Source organism: Pristiophorus japonicus, chromosome 13 (genome assembly GCF_044704955.1).
Source record: "Pristiophorus japonicus isolate sPriJap1 chromosome 13, sPriJap1.hap1, whole genome shotgun sequence".
Taxonomy (NCBI): Eukaryota; Metazoa; Chordata; class Chondrichthyes; family Pristiophoridae; genus Pristiophorus; species Pristiophorus japonicus.
In genome coordinates, this window is record NC_091989.1 from 13,910,802 (window position 1) to 13,933,145 (window position 22,344).

The 22,344-nt window shown below is 44.9% G+C and overlaps 1 protein-coding gene across 28 annotated transcripts in view; it reads left to right on the forward strand.

Moving 5' to 3' along the window:
* celf2 (cugbp, Elav-like family member 2) overlaps positions 1 to 22,344 on the forward strand; it is a 654,485-nt gene that overhangs the window by 505,851 nt on the left and 126,290 nt on the right. For all 28 annotated transcript variants that reach the window (XM_070897133.1, XM_070897131.1, XM_070897140.1 and 25 more), the window contains one exon: positions 4,462 to 4,544. In XM_070897133.1, the coding sequence (XP_070753234.1) occupies positions 4,462 to 4,544 (83 nt within the window). The remainder of the gene's footprint in view (positions 1 to 4,461; positions 4,545 to 22,344) is intronic.

The following is a 22,344-nucleotide window of genomic DNA, read 5'->3' on the forward strand; positions in this document are numbered from 1 at the left end:
GGACCATCTTGAGTCCTGAAAGGCGCTATATAAATGCAAGTCATTTTCTTTTTCTTATTTCTTCCGACTTATTTCTGTGTCGTGTTGTGTGAGGCAGTGGGAATCTCAGTGAATTTCCTTAGTTGGGCCTCGAGCCACGGTCCCATCCCAACCGCGTGAGAGAGCCCAGACAGCAGGTTTCAGCAGCAGGCTGTCTCGCTGTGGAGTTCCCAGACCAATCCGTTCTTCATTCGATGTCTACACATGTGCATGCTCCAACAGTGGTGGGCACTGAATCCCGATTGGGAGATCAGTCTTTTCCCCCCCCTCCTCTCTCCGCCTTGTCAGAGACACTGGGTCCCACCTGTGGCTCGCCACCACTGCCTAAGTTGAAATGGGGTAATTCAGCATTGACTGGGAAGCGGTGCTGAGAACCTCCTGCCTGCTATGTGTGACGCAGCTCCACATCATGCAATGCAGCCATCAACTTGTGCAACTGGAGGACTACCTTCAATGATCGCTCATCAGGAGCTCGAAGCCCGACAGCGGGAGGCAGGATGAAGGTCCCTCAACCCTGCGTTTCCCAGTGTAATGTATTTGCTTCATGGGTTCTTTGCTTAAGAATTCATAGCAACACATTGCTCTTAAGAACTACCTGTAGTTGGTTTATTAGCAAACAATCACACTACACACTACCAGTTCACCCACCAGGCTCACAACCACCTGCCTCATCGTGGATCCCCTGAACCCAACTGGCTGGGGTTTTATTGAGTCTTGTGAACAGCCAGGTAGATAAGGTGGTTAAGAAGTCATATGGAATACTTGCCTTTATTAGTCGAGGCATGGAATACAAGAGCAAGGTCGTTATACTTGAACTGTATAAAACACTGGTTAGGCCGCAGCTGGAGTACTGTGTGCAGTTCTGGTCACCACATTACAGGAAAGATGTGAGTGCACTGGAAAGGGTGCAGTGGAGATTTACAAAAAGTTTCCTTGGACTGGAGAATTTTGACTATGAGGAAAGCTTGGAGATGCTGGGTCTGTTTTCTTTGGAGCAGAGGAGGCTGAGGAAAGACCTGATTGAAGTATATAGAATTATGAGGGGTCTGGATAGAGAATTATGAGGGGCCTTGGCAGAAGGGTCAACAACCAGGGGGCATAGAATTAAAGTAATTTGGGGGAGGGTTAGAGGAGATATGAGGGGAAATTTCTTCACCCAGAAGGCGGTGGGGGTCTGGAACTCACTGCCTGAAAGGGTGGTAGAGGCAGGAACCCTCACCACATTTAAAAGATACTTGGATGTGCGCTTAAAGTGCTGTAACCTACAGGGCTACGGACCAAGAGCTGGAAAGTGCGATTAGGCCGGATAGCACTTGGTCGGCCGGCGCGGGCACGATGGGCTGAAATGGCCTCCTTCCGTGCTGTAAATGTTGTTATTCTATCACGCGACTGGCTAAGCCACTCACAACTCAACAGCTCTACCAGCCTGTCAGCATACTCACAGATACATACATTGCATCCGGTAGCTGGGACAATAGAGTTAGAATAGGAAAGACGGGAGGAGGCTCGAGTGGAGCATAAATGCCGGCCTGGACTGGTTGGACGAAATGGCCTATTTCTATGCTGTCCAACTAGGCAGTGCACAGTGAGACATTGAGGTCTATTTGATATAATATCAGTAACAAAGCTTTAGCAGAGACTAATGCATTCTCTCCCTCAACCCCCCCCCCCCCCAAATGTTTTCTCCTTACCAGCTGCTAACACCCTTTATGTAAATAGTCTCTGTCTTAAAAAACATACTAATTGGAATATCATGTAATCTTCGGCTATGATTTTTTTTTTCTGGTGAAAATGTTGTCAGCATCCTTTTAACAGCTGTGGTTAGTGACGATCGCTCAGTATCCAGATGGCATTCATTGGTACTGAGCAACGAGTCGCAGATTAAAATAGCAGCACATCGAACGTAAGACTGGATAGAGATTTAAATCCGTAATAAAAAGCATGTTATTGCATGCTTTCATCTGAATCCATAATTATGGCTTGGAAACACCTATTATCTCCCTAGTTCAGTCTCCTTGGACAAGTGGTTTGATTTGCTCCGGGGGAGATCTGCCAGAGCCACTATGAAATCAGAGCAAAGGGACCTGATATTGGGACTTAATTTACTCGGAGATGCAAGGTAGCACCATCGTTTCCATGTATTATAGTACAGCACTTGCTCCATACATTGCTGCCTCAAAACAAACTTAATTCCTAACCCCGTGTCCTCGCCAATATTTATTCCTCCATCAACATAGCAAAAAACTGATGATCTGGTCATGATCACGTTGCTGTTTGTGGGGCCTTGTTGTGTGCAAATTGGCTGCCTCGTTTCCCACATTACAACAAATGTACTTTGGAAGACTACACTTCCAAAGTACATTTGAGACTTCCTGAGGTCCTGAAAGGCGCTATAGAAATGCGAGTCTTTCTTTACTTGTCAATAGAGACCCCACACTGTATCGTTCCAGTGATGTAGTACAGGTAAACCCGACAGCTACCTACTTTTATATGTAGGACCCCTCCCCATTCCCTCCCTCAAAAAAAGGGACAGATCATCGAGAACTGTCAATGTTGCTGAATGGGGGTCAAACGCTTCCAGTTTCAGCGGACGAATGTCCATTTATTGGGAAATGTTTTGATAAACCCTCGGATGTATGGATACTGGAGTTTCAGGACTGTAGAGATGGAGAGCCAGCAGCTCAGCGATTGTGTGTTTTCCTATTAAACCGAGGTCCGATTGATTGTGCAGTGTTTCACATGGCCAGTGAAGCTGCACGCAAGGAAGACAAGTTAAGTGTTTTAGGAAAACAAAACACAACATCAATGCGAGCATAATGCCCAGAAACAAGGCAGTGATTTTGTCTGGTATTATTATCGTTCTTTGCTTTTTAATTTGTTCTGCAATAGTGTTGATTCCCAAATGGCCTCGCACATTATTACAAAACATTATAAGTATCAGAGACCTCCTGTTGCGTTTGTCAAATCTGTTATCAAATGTCTGCGGCTTATTCCCAACCCCTCTCAGGAGAGGTGCTATTCTGTTGTACGTGTTTACATTCTCCTGTTTATTCTGAATATATTGTAATCATCTGCGCTGAGTTCTATCGGGATGGTGGTAGGAAGGCTGCAATTGGCCCCATTGTTATGGGCGGAGAAGAGCAAAGATCAGCAAGTTGTTAAGAGTATGCATGTGTGCGTGCGTGTGTATTTGGCATACGTGTGTGCGGTGTACATGTGTGTGTGACACGTGTGTGTTAAGTATGTGGACATAGGAACAGGATGAGGCCATTTAGCCCCTCGAGCCTGTTCCGCCATTCACTGGCTGATCTGTGACTACGTCTACATGGCCGCCTTTGCCTCATATCCCTTAATACCTTTGGTGAACAAAAATCTCAGATTTAAAATGAACAATTGATCGAGCATCAATTGCCATTTGCAGAAGAGAGTTCCAAACCTACCTCCACTCCTGAAAGGTCTGGCTCTAATGTTTAGACTATGCCCCCTAGTCCTAGACTCCCTAACCAGCCGAAATAGTTTCTCTCTGTCTACCCTATCTGTTCCACTTAATATCTTGAAAACTTGGATCAAGTCGCCCCTTAACTGTCTAAATTGTAGGGAACACAACCCTAATTTATGTACTCTCTCCTCATAATTTAACCCTTGGAGTCCATGAGGACACAAGCGAGCTCAGCTATGATAGCTCCACCCTCTGTGCGGCCTCCCCACCGCCTCTCATGTCACATGCCCTGCTCACACTCACTACCCGAGCTAACTAACGCATGAGGGATGTCCACTCGGCTGAGGTGCCTCGACCACAGGTGGCCATGGAACCACAGTCCAGCCGTAGAGTTGGTGCCATCAGGAGATGTCGAGACGAGAAAACTGGCGATTAAAAGAAGAATTGGCTTAATATCAGAAATCTGGAAAAAAAAATGACAGCAATGATTGGGAACATGCAGTGTGTCCATGAGGATGATGAGCAATGCTGTGTCATTCCAGTGTCGTCCTGTTATATTATATTTTTATGCTTGTTGCATTTTCTGAGGCTTGTAATATTTTCATTTCTGCTTCGGAGAATATAATAACGTAGAATGGTTATTGCTTGGGAACATGAATATGTTTGTTACAGCAAGCATCAAGAATATTCAGAGCTGCCGGATATTAAATCCACCTAATCACACTTAGTCTTTAATCATTTAAATAAGACATAATGGATGAATCATCGAAACCTAATTGCTCCCTGCACATCCTGGCATTACTTCAAATGGAGCCTGGGTTTTGAATAGTGTGGGGGGGGGGGGAGTTAAATCATTTAAATTACATTGTACAAAATGGTGTCTGCTAGCCTAATGAGTTTTATGTATTTATTGTCTCTTCTTTAAATTTAATTTTAATTTCCTATCTTTTAAATTCTTGCATTATTGTTTTTTTTCCCCGCAGGGTGTTGTTTTGTTACATTTTACACAAGAAAAGCTGCACTTGAGGCACAGAATGCCCTGCACAATATAAAAACTTTACCCGCGGTGAGTACCAATGCTCTTATTTCAAATGGTGACAGAAGGGCAGGGCTTCTCTTCCTACTTGGGCCCGTCTTCTTTGGCAAAGAGGGCCCCTCAAGGTGACCTAATCACAGTTTTGAGGTTGTGATGATGATGGGGGCGGATAAAAAAAAGTTGCTCCAGGCTAAACGACTTGCAAATGCCGAGGGTCGGAAGTTAAAAAGGAAGAACTTAGGATGGAAATGTTTTCACACAAAGCATAATAGGCGCGTGGAATACATCACAGGGAAGGTCCGCGAAGCATAAATTAGGTGAACAGCAAATTAGAAGCATTTCTGCTGGCAGCAAGGATTGAGGGATGCGTTGAGTGAAATTCTCTGTCAATTTTACCAAAAGCTTCAATGCTTTCAATAGGAACCTAGACAAGTACATGAGGGAAAAGAGAATAGAAAGGTAGGCTGAAAGGCTGAAATGAGGCAGATGGAATTGGGAGGGGACTCGTGTGGAGTATAAACACCAGAACAGACTATCTGGGCCGAATAGCCTCTTTCTGTGCTATATATTCTATGTTATTCTATGTAAAACAATTGTTACGCCTGCCTATCGGGAAGTCCTGCTTTGTACTCAAAACAACATCTTTGGCAAACCACTTTGGTGGCAAAAACAGGAAGGCAGAATATTATCTGAATGGTGACAGATTAGGAAAAGAGGAGGTGCAACGAGATCTGGATGTCATGGTACATCAGTCATTGAAAGTTGGTATGCAGGTACAACTGACGGTGAAGAAGGCAAAAGGCATGTTGGCCTTCATAGCGAGAGGATTTGAGTATAGGAGCAGGGAGGTGTTGCTACAGTTGTACAGGGCCTTGGTGAGGCCACACCTTGAATATTGTGTGCAGTTTTGGTCCCCTAATCTGAGGAAGGACGTTCTTGCTATTGAGGGAGTGCAGCGAAGGTTCACCAGACTGATTCCCGGGATGGCAGGACTGACATGAATAAAGATTGGATCGACTAGGCTTATATTCAGTGGAATTTCAAAGAATGAGAGGGGATCTCATAGAAACATATAAAATTCTGATGGGATTGGACAGGTTAGATGCAGGAAGAATGTTCCGGATGTTGGGGAAGTCCAGTACCAGGGGTCACAGTCTAAGGATCAGGGGTAAGCCATTTAGGACCGAGATGAGGAGAAACTTCTTCACTCAGAGAATTGTGAACCTGTGGAATTTGTTGAGGCCACAGAAAGTTGTTGAGGCCAGTTCGTTAGATATATTCAAAAGGGAGTTAGATGTGGCCCTTACGGCTAAAGTGATCAAGGGGTATGGCGAGAAAGCAGGAATGGGGTACTGAAGTTGCATGATCAGCCATGATCATATTGAATGGTGGTGCAGGCTTGAAGGGCCGAATGGCCTATTCCTGCACCTATTTTCTATGTTTCTATGTTAAATTCACTTTGATGGTGAAAAAGTAGGGAATATGGTCCATCAAAAAGATGTGGGTTTGTGGGACATAATGGCCTCTTCCTGTCTCTAATAATTCTTCTGGCCATTCTCTGGATGAGCTACCATTCGCACTATTTTCCTCAATCTAGTCTTAAAACCGTCATCGTGTTATTCACATAGACATAGAATCGGTGCTTAGAACTGGTCTAATCTGGAGCGCTGCTCCCTCCCACTGGTTAGCAAGCTGTCCAGGGAGAAAACCTTTTCAATCCTCAAAAAAAACAGGTCACATTGCCCATATTCTGTCATGGCTTTAAAAGCTAAAATTAGAATGCTTTAATTTAATTGTATCAGTACACTGGAAACATGTTCAGTAGAAACAAGTTAAAAGAACATCTGTTTGGTGGTATTCATTGAACCCACAATAGTTGACACAGGAGTAGATTACAATTCTGTGCAAACATGTCTTGCAGAATTTTATTTTTTTATTAATGATACCTTTTGAGGCTAAAATCTCTTGCTTTGATTCCCACTGTTTAAATGGACCTGTGTGTGCCGTGCATTACAATATATAGATGTATTCAAGAAAGGCAGAAAAGAGCTGCACCCAATTTGTGCTTGGAACGGATTAGTGGATCTCCCGTGGTATAGCTCCCGGGTGTCTGGGATCTGGAGTGTGGTTAAGGAGAAGTTTAGCGGCTAACCTTGTGGGCCGCTTTCAGGCCACAGCTCAGTTACTCCGGGTGGGAATCCCTGCGATTGCAGCTGCTGGAAAAAGAGAGGTCAATTACAGGTAAATTACTCATAAATTTCAGGCTCCAGGTCAGAAGGGCCGAGGATAAAAATGCCTGGCTTCCTTTCTCTTGTTTTAAATATTGTTTTGCATTTGTAACAAAGTGTAATGCCTGGAGTGTGCTAGAGATAAGATTTTGATTTAATTCTATATTATATATAATATATGCATATTGTGTGTGTGTGTAGAGAGAGAGGATGATTGCATCACTTGCAGTAAAGAACTGTGAATTATCATTTGATAGCTTGTAATGATTGTATTATGATCAAGTCTTACTGTGCCAAGTGCACTTTCTCTGTCCCTAAGAATCCTCTCCATTAACACCTCATGTGGATCTAAACCAGGAAGTGCACTTGTTTGTTTCCACATTGAGGTTTGCCACTGGTTCAAAAGGAGATGAAAATGTATTAAAGCCACCCACTTGGAACTTCATGCAATACACAGGCAAATCCAGGGGATTGATTTCAGGGCTGTCAGCAGGATCATACCTTCAATTTCAGTCAAATGTAATGACATAAATCATGGTTTGATGTCCACAAAACCTCACCTCATTTATTTATTATGTTATTTTTCCATATGGTACTTGTTTCAGTCTCTCTCGTTCTTGTTAAAGCTCCAGATATGAGAGTCGGTTTTGTGCAACTGGTGTCAGACCTTGCCTATACTGCTCAGCAAGGGAGAAACCACTTCATAACTTTGCTAACTAATGTAACTAAATCACAGTAAGCAGACCTTGCATTTATACTGTGGCTTATAAACACACAACACTTGAGGGAGGAAAGAATAGAAGGGTGTGCTGATAGGGTTAGATGAAGAGGAGGCTCATGTGGAGTCTAAACGCCAGCATTGACCAGTTGCGCTGATTGGCCTGTGCTGTAAATTCTGTGCCTTATCATATCCTCAGGATGTCCCAAAACCCTTCGCAACAAAGGGGTTATTTTTTCAAGAGCAGCCACATTGTCATGCGGTGAAATGCCGCAGCCAATTTGCACGTAACAAAATCCCATAAATAGCAAATGACTGAATGACCAGATAATCTATTCAAGTGGTGTTGGTTGAAGGAGGAGTGTTGCCGAGGACACCAAGAGAGTTGGCCTTCTCGACGGAATCTTTTGCATTCTCCTTCAACAAGCAGATGGGGCCTCAGCTTAGCATCTCATCTGAAAGACTGCATGTACTTATCTCGCTGCCTCTTAAAGGAACATAAGAAATAGGAGCAGGAGTAGGCCATTTGGTCCCTTGAACCTGCTCCGCCATTCAATAAGATCATGGCTGATCTGATCATGGACTCCGCTCCACTTCCCTGCCTGCTCCCCATAACCTTTGACTACCTTATCACTCAAAAATCTGTCTATCGCCACCTTAAATATAGCCAATGATCCAGCCTTCACAGCTCTCTGGGGCAGAGAATTCCATAGATTTACAATCCTCTGAGAGAAGAAATTTCTCCTCATCTCAGTTTTAAATGGGTGGCCTCTTATTCTGAGACTATGTCCCCTAGTTTTAGTTTCCCTTATGAATGGAAATATCTTGTCTGCATCCACCTTGTCGAGCCCCCTCATTATCTTATAAGTTTCAATAAGATCACCCCTCATTCTTCTAACTCCAATGTGTATAGGCCCAATCTACTCAACCTATCCTCATAAGTCAACCCTTCATCTCCGGAATCAATCTCGTGAACCTTCTCTGAACAGCCTTCAATGCAAGCATATCCTTCCTTAAATACAGAGATCAACACTGTACGCAGTACTCCAGGTGTGGCCTCACCAATACCCTGAACAGTTGTAGCAGGACTTCTCTGCTTTTATACTCTAGTCCCCTTGCATTAAAGGCCAACATTCCATTTGCCTTCCTGATTACTTGCTGTACCAGCATACTAACTTTTTGTGTTGCATGCACAAGGACCCCCAGGTCTCTCTGTACTGCAGCACTTTGCAACTTTTCTCCATTTCAATTATAATTTCCTTTTCTATTATTTCTGCCAAAGTGGATAACCTCACATTTTCCCACATTATACTCCATCAGCCAAATTTTTGCCAACTCACTTAGCCTGTCTATCCCTTTGCAGATTTTTTGTATCCTCCCCACAATTTTCTTTCCCACCCATCTTTGTATCATCAGCAAACTTGGCTACATTACACTTAGTTCCTTCATCCAAGTCATTAATATATATTGTAAATAATTGAGGACCCAGCACGGATCCCTGCGGCACCCCACTAGTTACTGTTTGCCAACCGACAAATGATCTATTTATCCCAACTTTCTGTTAGTTAGCCAATCTTCTATCCGTGCCAATATATTACCCCGTGAGCTTTTATCTTGTGCAGTAACCTCTTATGTGGCACCTTATCGAATGCTTTCTGGAAATCCAAATACAGCACATCCACTGGTTCCCCCTTATCCATTCCGCTCATTACATCCTCAAAGAACTCCAGCAAATTTGTCAAACATGATTTCCCTTTCATAAAACCATGCTGACTCTGCTTGATTGAATCTTGCTTTTCCAAATGTCCCTCTATGTAATTCTCCTCAACCACTCCCTGTGGTAGCAAGTTTCACATTCTCACCACCCTCTGGGTAAAGAAGTTTCTCCTGAAATCTTTATTGCATTTATTAGTGACTATCATGTAGTAATGGTCCCCACAAGTGGAAACATCTTCTCTACGTCTACCCTATCAAACTCCTTCATAATTTTAAAGACTTCTGTTAGGTCACCTCTCAGCTTTCTCATTTCTAGATAAAGGAACAGCAGCCTTCAGTCTTTCTTTTATTTAATTTGTTCACGGAATGTGGGCATCACTGGCAAGACCAGCATTTATTGCCCATCCCTAATTGCCCTTGAGAAGGTGATGGTGAGCTGCCTTCTTGAACCGCTGCAGTCTGTGTGGGAAGGAGTTCCAGGATTTTGACCCTGCTACGATGAAGGAACAGCGATATACTTCCAAGTCCTGATAGGCATAACTCATAGTTTAATGAGGCTGGTGACAATGATAGTAATCTTGTTAGACTGCAAATGAAGGTGGTCCATCCGTCAAGCTTCACTCGTGACTAAAGCCATATCTGAGCCGCTCAGGGAGATCACTGTCATGATGACGCTCCAATCTCTCTATTCACGCTTTCCCATCTGCTGCATGACCATATCCCAGTAGACTAGGCAGGCCAGTCAGCTGGTACCCTGGCCTCCACCAGCGTCACTCTGTAACAGTAATATATTCTTACAAAATCGCTAATAAGCACACTACACAAGATGGGTCTTGCACAGAAACTGTCATCATATGACTTTGCCACATGACCCTTTTGTTGTATTTACATCAGTAGTTGCAGTACATTGTTAGTCCACTAGGTGGAGCAGTAGTCCACTAGGGGAAGCTCTATTGCAGTAACGACCTCTTCGGAAGTGTGCAGCAATTGCCTGGAGTGACTTGCCGATTGGTTTCATGCTCCTTCCCAATAGGCGGTTTTAGTTATGCCGTAGATACGTGGCCGGAAACTCATTTCAGGGTCAAATATGACACTTAGGTTGCGAACAGTCTGGTTCAGCCTCAGACAAATGCTAGGGAGAGGGATGAAGTCGGTGGCTAGGGAACGCAGTTTCTGGCGGGGACCAAAGACACTGGCTTCGGCCTTCCCAATATTTAATTTGAGAACATTTCTGCTCCTCCAGTACTGGATGTCGGACGAGCAGTCTGACAATTTAGAGAAGAGGACATCCGAGGATGCTTAAGGGATTGGATTATGAGCAGTGATGACATAAATTGGACATGTTCTCACTGGAAAAGAGACGGTTGAGAGGTGATATAATTGCCGTTATTTGGATTCTGAAGGCGCGAGATAATGTAGACCATGGTGAGCTTTTACACCTTGTCCAGAACAGTAGAACCAGAGGACGCGTCCTGCGTCTAAAGGGGCTGGCAAATTCAAAACTAATCTCCGGAAACATTATTTCAGTGAGCGAGTGGTTAATCTATGGGAAAGTCTCCCTAGAGATGGTGGAAGCAGATAGTGTTGATTCATACAAATGCAAATTAGATCGATAGACTTCTTTGAGACGTATAAGATTTTGAGGGGGTTTGACAGGGTAGATGCAGAGAGGATGTTTTCCCTTGTGAGGGAATCTAGAACTAGGGGGCATCGTCTCAGAATAAGGGGTCGCCCATTTAAAACGGAAATGAGGAGGAATTTCTTCTCCCAGAGGGTCGTGAATCTTTGGAATTCTCTGCCCCAGAGAGGTGTGGCGGCTGGGTCATTGAATATATTTACGGTGGAGATAAACAGATTTTTGAAGGATAGGGGAGTCAAGGGTTATGGGGAGTGGGCAGGGAAGTGGAGTTGAGGCCAAGATCAGATCAGCCATGATCTTATTGAATGGCGGAGCAGGCTCGAGGGGCCAGATGGACTACCCCTGCTCCTATTTCTTCTGTTCTTGTGTATTTTAGGAAATAATATTTGAGTAATTTGAGATGTGACATGTGTGAGTGTAGCGTGTTGGTGGGGAACAGCTGACTTTGGAGCTAAGGGGTCCCAAACGTCGCCACCACTTGAGGTTTTTCTCGCCTTGTGTCCGAGTCTATTGTAAACTAATTAATAGAGATTGATTGCCGTAATTAGTAAAAACTCAATTTCTGTTGCATGGTGCAACTACCAGGATGGTAGAAAACGAACTGCATGGACCTTGCTTTTTTTGTCTAGTAATTCCTATGATTCATGGCTCTTCTAGAAGTTAGTAATAATGTTTTGTGCAGAAATTAGAAGGATTAAATATCCACAAGGCTCCAAGAACAGATAGGATACATCCTAAACTCCTTACGGAATGAAAAGAGATGAAATATGCTTTGGTTAATACTTTTCAGAGCTCCATAAATATTGGAGAAGTGTCTGAGAACTGGAGGATACCAAATGTAAATGCAATTTTTTATTCAAAAGGGAGTAAAGCACAAGCCTGGTAATTACAGGCCAGTTAGCCTAATATCCATAATGGGTAAAATATTCAAAGGCCTGCTGCACGATGCTCGGTATGAGTATTAAAAGAATACAGCTTTCAAAAAAGTAATAGATCATACTGTGCATTCGTTGAGGGGATAATGAAGTTAGTGAACCAGGGTAATCCAGTATATGTAGTTTGATTGGATTTTTAAAAGGTGTTCAACAGTTCCTCCTGGGACTCGAAAGACTCCTGGAAAAGTTGACTTCTGTCTAGTAAAATATCCCTCAGATGTTGTGGCTGAGATCAGGATGTGGAGGCATCATTGAGGTAATCTCATGTCTTAACCACGTCCATAGTGCAATGCTGCGCCATCAAGGAAATAGTCTGGAAATGCCCAAATTCATTTCACATAAGACTCGAGGAGATTTTCATCCTTATTAAACTTGAACGGAGATAACTGAGGGGTCCATGTAGAAGTAAACAAAAAATAAACGGCACGGAGAAGGTTAATCCAGTGCATGACTTCAAGGTATGCCAGGATACTAGAATAAGGGGCTTAGGCTAAAATTGGTGAATGGTTAGACGTCAAGAAGAACTACTTCATGCAAAGAGTAATGAACTCTTAGACATCGATAGGGTACATAAGAACATAAGACATAGGAGCAGCAGTAGGCCATACGGCCCCTCGAGCCTGATCCTCCATTTAATAGACGCTTTGAATACCATAGACCTCAACCTCATTCAAAATACAGTTAGCTGACAGATTGCGGGGAATGTAAGCTTTGCTCTATTCCAGATCGATCAGCTAAAACGGGCCATCTGGAGCTTGCAATCCTGGGCTGGAATTAGACGTGGTCTCGTAGTGTGCTAAACCACTGTGCAACCCAGATCCTTCAAAAAAAAACTTCAAGATATCTTTGGTTTACTATTTGTAGCAAAGTCTTAAACGTATTCTTTATACTTGTATTTGAGCTTACGACCACATATCTGCAGCAAAACTAAGACCGCCTATTTCCACCTCCGTAACATCGCCCATCTCCGCCCCTGCCTCAGCTCATCCGCTGCTGAAGCCCTTGTCCATGCCTTTCTTACCTCTAGACTTGACTACTCCAACGCACTCCTGGCTGGCCTCCCACGTTCTACCCTACGTAAACTAGAGGTGATCCAAAACTCAGCTGCCCGTGTCCCAACTCGCACTAAGTCATGTTCACCCATCACCCCTGTGCTCGTTGACCTACATTGGTTTCCCCAGTTAAGCAATGCATCGATTTCAAAATGCTCATCCTTATTTTCAAATCCCTCCAAGACCTCGCCCCTCCATATCTCTGTAATCTCCTCCAGCCCCACAATCCCCCCCCCCACAGCCATTTAACAAGATCTTCTACCTCAAGTCCACCTTTCTGCACTGTCCCTTAATTCCTTTAGTTCCCAAAAATTTATGGATGCATCTATTTGTACTAACTGAAATGCAGCCGTTTCTCTGATTGGCTCTCCAGAACTATTGCTGATTGGTCCCCTTGGAGGATAAGCCACACCCTGAAGTTCCTCTGGAATGTGTAACTGAAACCACCCAGCCCAGGTTCGGAGTGAATTTCCAATTTGTAATTCGATTCATTTTGACTTCAGAAGCCACAGAGGATAGATCTCCCCAAAAGCCACCAAGCTCCAGTCGAAGTCCCTTACCCCAGCGCAATACTTACCCCCTCTCCCCACATAGATGGGGCATTGTGTGTGAATTGTTAACATGTTTATTGGCTATGAAGTAAATAGTGACAGTGTCGTGACTTCTGGATGTCATCTACCCGAACGATGTCCCTTGTAACACACGCACCGAGCTTGCATGCACCAGGGGATAGGAACTTGGGGTTCGAGGCTGTGGGAGGCTTGGCGGATGCGTTCGGCTACTCAGTCGAGGCAACGTGGTGTTGGATACATACACAGAAAAGGGTTAGTAGGAATTGCACTGGGGCGGGGGGGGCGCGGGCAAAGTCTGTGATATACATGTATACTCTCGCTTTTATACATGTGTTAAGAGACGCACGGGCAGAAGGGAGACTTAGTACAAATAGTTACTGTGAAAATTTATCAACCTCTGTCTTGAATATACACAACAACTGAGCATCCATAGCTCTCTAGGTTAGCGAATTTCAAAGATTGAGTGAAGTAATTTCTCCTCATCCCAGTCCTAACTGGCCGACCCGTTATTCTGAGACTGTGATCCCGTGTTCCAGATTCCACAGCCTGGGGGAACATTTACTCAGCATTAACCCTGTGAAGCCCTTTAAGAATTGTACAAGGACATCCAGGTCCCTCTGGAGGGAACATTGCTCAGGTGGGAAATTTAAATGTATAGAAAGGTCCACGTGAAGTGCAAAAGTTTGAGCAAATAAATTCATAAAATCTCAAGTCTTTGCGGGTAATTCAGGTTTGCTGGCAGTATCGGAGGAACAAGAAATAGACAAAGTACAAAGAGAAGTAAAGGTTAGCAGTTTTATCAGTGGGTGTCCGAAGGTTGCACAACTTGCTTAAATCCGAGTCCTATTTGAGGTGATGCGATATTGGGGCATTCCAAACTCCTGCCTTCCTCTCCTGGCAGCGGAGTATTGCTTCCATGGGTGTCAAGAGCCCTGCAGCAACCACGCGCAAGTGGCCATTGTTCAGGCATGAGCTTGTTTGGGGGTTCCATAAAAAATGATTGGCAGAACTTCTACTTGTAAATATTCTGCTTCTTTCAGGAGTCCATTCACTTTTGCATGGGCAGTCCGTTGTTTCTGATTCGTGCAATAATTGATCCTAATCGGCCGAAAGCACAGCTTCCTGACACAACTGGGTCCCACTTTTCAGACTTTATTTTAATTTGCAAATGTAACATTTTGAGAATTGATCCAGATGATTGTTTAAACACTTGGACTGGATTTTCGGTTGTCTAACGCCTCGGTTAGCGGCCAGAGGGGGCGTTAATGGGAGCGCAAGAGGTTACTGACCGGGAGCGCCGTGTTTAGCTCCCCAACCGAAAATTCATTACAGGCTCACCGGGGGTGCAAACCGCTAGCGCCAGGCTGCTGACGATCGCTCCGATCCTGATCTATTCCTGGTGCAACGCCCACGCTTGCGTCTCGGTCGGTAAATTAGGTGCGGCCGCCAAGAACAATGTCTGGAAAAGCAGTGGGTCCAGGCTTGCAGAGTCATTAACTGGCGGCTACTTAAGGGATGAGGAAGCGCTTCCCTCGGAGGTCACAGTCAGTGCAACGTTTACACACAGCACGGTGCGCGAGCCTCCGAGTTTGCAGCGGCAGACAGAAATCAGAGTTCCGTTTGAGAAAAAGTGATTGCGTAAACACTAATGGGAGCATTACTATGCCGCGCCTATAAGACTCGGCTTTTCCCGGGATCTGAATCGGAGTTCGGCGCATGCGCAATGGGTCGGTTAAGTTTAGCGCCGGCATTATCGTTAGTGCCCCCCACCCTCGCAGCTCTGATGTGCAACGGCTGATCTAGTGCCCCTGTCAGTTCTTCGACTGATTCTGACGAATTTCTGGGCGGAGGGCGCAAAACCTTTTCAAGACGCTAAAATTACCGCTCCGCCTGGGTTACCGCCCCAAATGAAGCGCGGCCAAACTTCTCCCCCCTGGAATGCAATTTTATGTAACGGAGACAAAGCTGGCTGTCTGATGTTGCTGCACACTCTCAGCTAGCAATCGCAATTACATATTCAATACAGATTTACAAATAACTGGCTATTTAATGGGTCTTTATCTTTATTTTTTGAAGGAAATAATTGTGTGTCTCACTGCAAAGCTGCTGCATTTACAAAAAAAATGGAAAGTAGCGCACATTGTTCCTTCTGTTGTAAAACATTATCTTAATTGGATGCTTGACTGAAAGCCTTTATGCAACGAGACAAGAGCAAATGCACGGGCTTGAAATACAAGCACCGTGGTTAATGGTTCTGTGTCGTAAAGCTCACTTCTGATAAAGTAAAACACAGGGCACAGAATTGAGCTGGGATTTTGATTAGTTCTCAGCGGAGGATATTTGGCCAATCGGAAAGGGCTGACAATGGCTGCAGATTGCCGACTAGTGGGATCTCTTGCTAAATCCACCCACTATCACAAAGTGGATTCCTCCCCATCACAGCACCCAACTACTTTTTCAGAGGTTCCAGTGCTTTTCGCTCCGTAATCCCACTGGAAGCCAACTCCATGTGTTGATAAAATCATAGAATTAGATAGCACAGATGGAAGCCATTCGGCCCACCCATCATGCCTGTGCAGGCTCTTTGAAAGAGCTCTCCAATCAGTCCCACTGCCTCCCCCCCCCCCCCGGCCCCGCACTTTCCCCAGATTTTTCCTTTTCAAGTATTCATCCAATTCCCCATTTAAAAATTACTATTGAATCTGCGTCCGCCGCCTTTTCAGGCAGTGAATTCCAGACCATGATGACACGTTGTGTAAAAAAAAAAAACTTCTCCTAATCTCCCCCCTGGCTTTTTTGCCAATTGCCTTAAATCTGTGGCCTCTGGTTACCGACCCGCTTGACAGTGGAAACCATTTTTCCTTATTTACTCCATCAAAACCCTTTATAATTTCGAACACCTCTATTAAATCTCCCCTTCACCTTCACTGCTCTAAGGAGAACAACCCCAGCTTCTCCAGTCGCTGCACATAACTGAAGTCCCTCATCCCTGCTACCATTCTGGTAAATCTCTGCACCCTCTCCAAGGTTGTCTCTCCAAGATCAGTCTGGCTTCAATCATGAATTTACCTTTGTTGGTCTGAACCTGTTGTTGCCCTTGTCTCGCTGGTGTGGTTCAATTTGAGCTGACGTTCCCACAGCCGAAGGAGGTTGAAAAATGCCAGATATATATTTTTTAAATTAACCTCTCTGTGTGCACCATAATTTTAACTGTGTTACCATTTACTATTGCAGTGCTGACCCAGTGGCACACTTTGTACCCCGGTCGAAACAGGGATTGATGATGCTCCTGTTTTAAATGGGGCAGCAGCTTTGTCAAAATGGCAAATAAAAGAATTTCGTATGAACACAGTAATCAATTAATCGCAAATAATAGTGCGGCAGGTTTAGATTAATGGATAGCCAGGAGTGAGCTCCAGTTGCAATCCAATCAACGGATTCAGCTGCCTCTTTATACAGACAATAACGGATAGTCCGGAATGATTGCAAGCCACACACTGTTATCTGAATTTTAAGATTTGCATTCATTTTCAATTTTCAATTTACAATTTTCGGTGTATTTTTGTGTTCATCGTTCTGGTGGGTTAGCAATCCTGGGGAGTGCACAGAATTTCCACTTTTTGCATCCTCATCATCATAGGCAGTCCCTCGGAATCGAGGAAGACTTGCTTCCACTGTAAAACTGAGTCCTTAGGCGGCTGAACAGTCCAATACGAGAACCACAGACTCTGTCACAGGTGGGACAGACAGTCGTTGAGGGAAGGGGTGGGTGGGACTGGTTTGCCGCATGCTCTTTCCGCTGCCTGCGCTTGATTTCTGCACGCTCTCGGCGATGAGACTCGAGGTGCTCAGCGCCCTCCCGGATGCACTTCCTCCACTTAGGGCGGTCTTTGGCCAGGGACTCCCAGGTGTCAGTGGGGATGTTGCACTTTATCAGGGAGGCTTTGAGCGTGTCCTTGTAACATAGAAACATAGAAAATAGGTGCAGGAGTAGGCCATTCGGCCCTTCTAGCCTGCACCGCCATTCAATGAGTTCATGGCTGAACATTCAACTTCAGTACCCCATTCCTGCTTTCTCGCCATACCCCTTGATCCCCCTAGTAGTAAGGACCTCATCTAACGTTTCCTCTGCCCACCTTTGGCTCGCTTGCCGTGAAGGAGTTCCAAGTTGAGCGCTTGCTTTGGGAGCCTCATGTCTGGCATGCGAACGATTGTTGATATAAAACACCCACCAGGTCAGGTACAGCACTGATAGCTGCAGAGTAAAGTCCCCTCTACACTGTCCCAACAGCGCAATCTCAGAAGAAGCCCACCTGCAGATAAACAAAATGTCTGCAGAAATAATGAGAAGGAAAGGAGAAAACAAGAAAATGTCACCTGACCCAGCCCGACCCTGACCTCACCCAACATCCCCACACACACACATTTTGCAACGGAGACACTGGGTAACAGTCTGAATGGGGCACTGAGTTCAGTTGTAGAATTCCAACTGCTGCCTCCCAGGTGAGATCAAGTGGACTGGGGATTGAATCTGGCACCGCATGCTGCCTTTTTAAAGCAAGCAAATGGCAGCTCGCGGCACTGTCTCTTCCACACGCTGTTATCACCAGTGGTAGCTGTGTGATTGGGACTGCATTGTCCGTAGAACTGGACTGAACAGTGAATCAATTACTGTGCTAATCTCATTGCTGGCGGTATTATCGATCTCCACTGATGTAATTACACAGCCGAACAAATCTTTAGCCTTTCTTCCGTCTATGTTTACTTTTAAGGTAACGTGACAGAGAGTTATGTTCATTTTGGTATAACTTAAGGGATTGTCACTGGGATCTCAAGTAATACCTTTGGGAAGTTAGACTGGGGAAAGGACAAGCAATTTTAATGGCAAGATTTTGAGTGGAGTAGAGGAACAGATGGACATTAGCGTGCAGATGCAGCATTATTAAAGGTGGCGCCGTGAGACCATGAAAAATACAAAATGGATTCCTTGTTTTTATATCCAGAGGCATTGAAGGTAATGCTAAACTTCAACAGGGACTTAGGCTGTGGTTGGAGTATTGTATGTAATTTAGGGCACCCCATTCTAGGAAGAATATGAAGGCAATAGGAAAATGCAGCGTATATTCAGTAGAATGTTGTCAGGGCTGGGGAATACAACATTGGAGGGAAACTTGAGAAGTTATTTGACCCGTGCCGTTAAGGGTGACCTGAAAGAGACCTTTAAGCTCATCAATGGGGTATGATGAACTAACGGTGATAAATTGTTTCCACTGGTTGGTGAGATAGTAAGAAGAGGACACAAGTTTTAAGATAATCACTAAAGGAATTAATGGGGAGGTTAGAAAAACAATGGTTGCTCAAATAGCGGACAGAATTTGGAATTCTGTAGCACAAAGGGTATGAGGATTGAACTGGCGGCTGGCAATCCACTCGGTGCCTCATGGCGAAAAAACATTGGCACATATTTGATTGGCCCGTTTCCATGCTGTAATATTCTATGATTTCGTTAACACATTATGTTGCGTGACGCCATCCAATATATAAAGTAGTCATTTTGATTCCTCCCCCCCCACCCCCCATCCCCCATAAGGCATGATAGATACTGCGCAGGTTCATTTTTATGAATGAGTCTGGGTAAGTTCTGTCTTCATTAACGAAACTGATACTACTGCGGCAGCAGAAGTATGATACCAGTGTTGAACCATATTGGGCGTTGTTGCATTAGAGCTGCCACCATTTGCCCAGTCCAAGGGTGCTGGGTCACATACATGGGGCCATAAAAAGAAAGACTTGCATTTCGATAGCGCCATTCACGACCACAGGATGTTTCAAAGTACTTTTGGAATGTAGGAAACGCGGCAGCCAATTTGCACACAGCAAGCTCCCACAAACAGCAATGTGATAACGACCAGATAAAATGCTTTGTTATGTTGATTGAGGGACGAGTATTGGCCAGGACACCGGATAGGATCTTTTACATCCATCTGAGAGAGCAGCCACGGCCTCGGTTTAACGTCTCATCCGACAGACGGCACCTCTGACAGTGCAGCACTCCCTCAGCACCGCACTGGAGTGTCAGCCTAGATTGTTGTGCTCAAGTCCCTAGAGTGGGAATTGAAGCCATAACGTTCTGACTCCGAGGCAAGTGTGCTACCCACTGAGCCACAGCTGACACGCTATGTTAAGTCAGGCTATGGCCTGACTTGACTCGTGAATGCGCTGAACAATATTTTAAATTTAAACAGGACTCTTACCGTGCCAATTTTCAAAATGGCACTGCCTGGCTTCAACCAAACAGTTGGTCAAACTTGTGGCGTATTGATGATAAGACATCAGGCCCAAGGAACTGAGTGAGTCTTGGTGACAGCTGTGACATACCCCAAAAATAGCAGTCCAAAAAAACACAACCAAACAATTCTTTACACAGAGAATAAAGCAAGGTTTTTGTTGTATTAATTTCCAGCCGACCTCCCCGTAAGCCTTGCTATGAAGGATTCTCTTGGTGTGATGATTCTTGTGGGTTCAGTAAAATATAATTCTGAAACAATTGACTTGTTTTCGTTGAGGCCGAGTTGAATCCAGAACCTTGGAGAGTGTTCAAAGAGTTTTCTGTGTTATTTTAAATTGTGTATAATTTAACAGAAATGCCCAGTGGGTGCATAATGCATGCTTGAGGTTTATTTTTTAAATTATGCATTGAAACAAGTTAAACATTACAGCTAATCATGTGGAGATGATTAAATCTTTGAGGTCGCAGAATTTTCCAACCCAGTGTTTTGTGGTATGGATATTTAGTTATTTTTCTTTTCCTTCGCCTTCGTTTTCTGTTCTCTCCCGCAGGCACTTACTCACGCTGGGACACGGTTAGAGAGGTGGCGGTTCTCCGTCCGCTACTCATTCAAGTGACTCTTCCTCACGGGAGTCACAATGGCGAGTGTCAGCGGGCTAAGCCATCGTGGAGCAGTGCAAGCAGCCTTGCCTGGTCCTGACCTCGCTTGACATGCAAGGATTTTCCAGTAGGGGTCACTGGATAGCAATCGGTAGTGGGAAAACTGACTGGTTTCTCCTCTCTCGGAGCAGCCGAGATCAGTTAGTACAGCACAGGCTGGACATTAAATCCCGGCCTTGATTTAATGCTGCAGCTGGACACGCCTGATCCCACTGAGCCACGCGAGATTGATATTTATATGCGAGTAAAATATAAGCGACCTCCCGCAGCGAACCACTCAGACCAGGAAGGCGCCAAGTTCAGTCCTCGGTCTTGCCAAGTTAGCAGATCTCAGCCAATAAAAGCCTCTACAAATGGCTTCAGCGCCCCAGGGTTGGGCATCAGCAAATCAGCCAGAGATCTTGATGCTGATCGCGATCCAATCATGCTCTCCTGGAAAACGCAATCACGTAGGCACTGTGGCCGTAAAATGCGACGTTGGTGGGGGCGCACAAAACTGGCAATAGCGGATTAAGAATCATAGAAATTTACAGCATGGAAGAAGGCCATTTCGGCCCATCGTGTTCGTGCTGGCCGATAAAGAGCTATCAACACTTTCCAGCACTTGGTCCGTAGCCTGTAGGTTACGGCACTTCAAGTGCACTTCCAAGTACTTTTTAAATGTGGTGAGGGTTTCTGCCTCTATCACCCTTTCAGGCAGTGAGTTCCAGACCCCCACCACCCTCTGGGTGATAAGGTTCCCCCTCAAATCCCCTTTAAACCTCCTACCAATTACTTTAAATCTAAGCCCCCTGTTTGTTGACCCCTCTGCTAAGGGAAACAGGTCCTTTCTCTCCACTCTATCCAGGCCCCTCATAATGTTATACATCTCAGTAAGGTCTCCCCTCAGCCTCCTCTGTTCCAAAGAAAACAAACCCAACCTATCCAATCTTTCCACATAGCTAAAATTTTCCAGTCCAGGCAACATCCTCGTAAATCTCCTCTGTGTCCTCTCTAGTGCATTGTGGTGACCAAGGCTGCACACAGTACTCCAGCTGTGGCCTAACTAGTGTTTTATACAGTTCAAGCATAAACCCCCCCGCCCCCCCACCCCGCTCTTGTATTCAAATTGTCCACCCATTATACGCTGACTTTATTTCCTGCCGCTAATTGCATTTTTTACCCACCCATCCTGTGTGAGACCAGGATTGAGCCTTACTGTGATGCCGCCTGCTGTGGAATAGCCTGCCAGCACTCGACCACGTGGTACTGGAGACTGAACAGTGCCTCTGCACCTGAGTGAGGAGTTAATGCCATGTAGAAAGCAGGGTGGAAAATTGATGAGACCTATATTTAAAAAAAATGTTCAACTTCAAACAAGGAATATAAATATATAATAAAAACAGAAAATGCTGGAAATACTCAGCAGGTCAGGCAACACGCGTGGAGAGAAAAACAGAAATAACGTTTAAGGTCGATGACCTCTATATGTAAATATATATTGAGCCTTTAAATATAATAATCAACAGAATTAAGGTCGATAGTAAAATATAAAAAGTGACATTTTAATTTCTCTTTATAAAATAATGTTGAGGGGAGAGAAGATTCGGGACTGGGGTGTGGGGAGGGGGGGACGGGGGGAAGGGTCAGGAATTGAGGGGAGAGAAGGTCAGGAACTCGGGGCAGAGGAGCACAGAGAGAACAGTAGGGAGGGGGGAAGAACGTGATCCAGGGCTAAAGGGCGGGGAGAGGGGGGTTGGGGAGGATGAGAGCAAGAATGTGAATTTATGGGGAAAGGGCGGGGGAGTGGGACTCGCTGAAGTGCTCTTGCAGAGAGCCGGCATGGACCGAATAGCCTCCTTCTGTGCTGTAACCATTCCACGATTCCTGAGTGACGGGGAAAAGTGCTTCGAGTGACGGGGAAAAGTGCTTCGACTGACAGGGACACAAGTACTTCATTGCGAGAGGGATGGAGTACAAAAGCAGGGAGGTCCTGCTGCAACTGTACAGGGTATTGGTGAGGCTGCACCTGGAGTACTGTG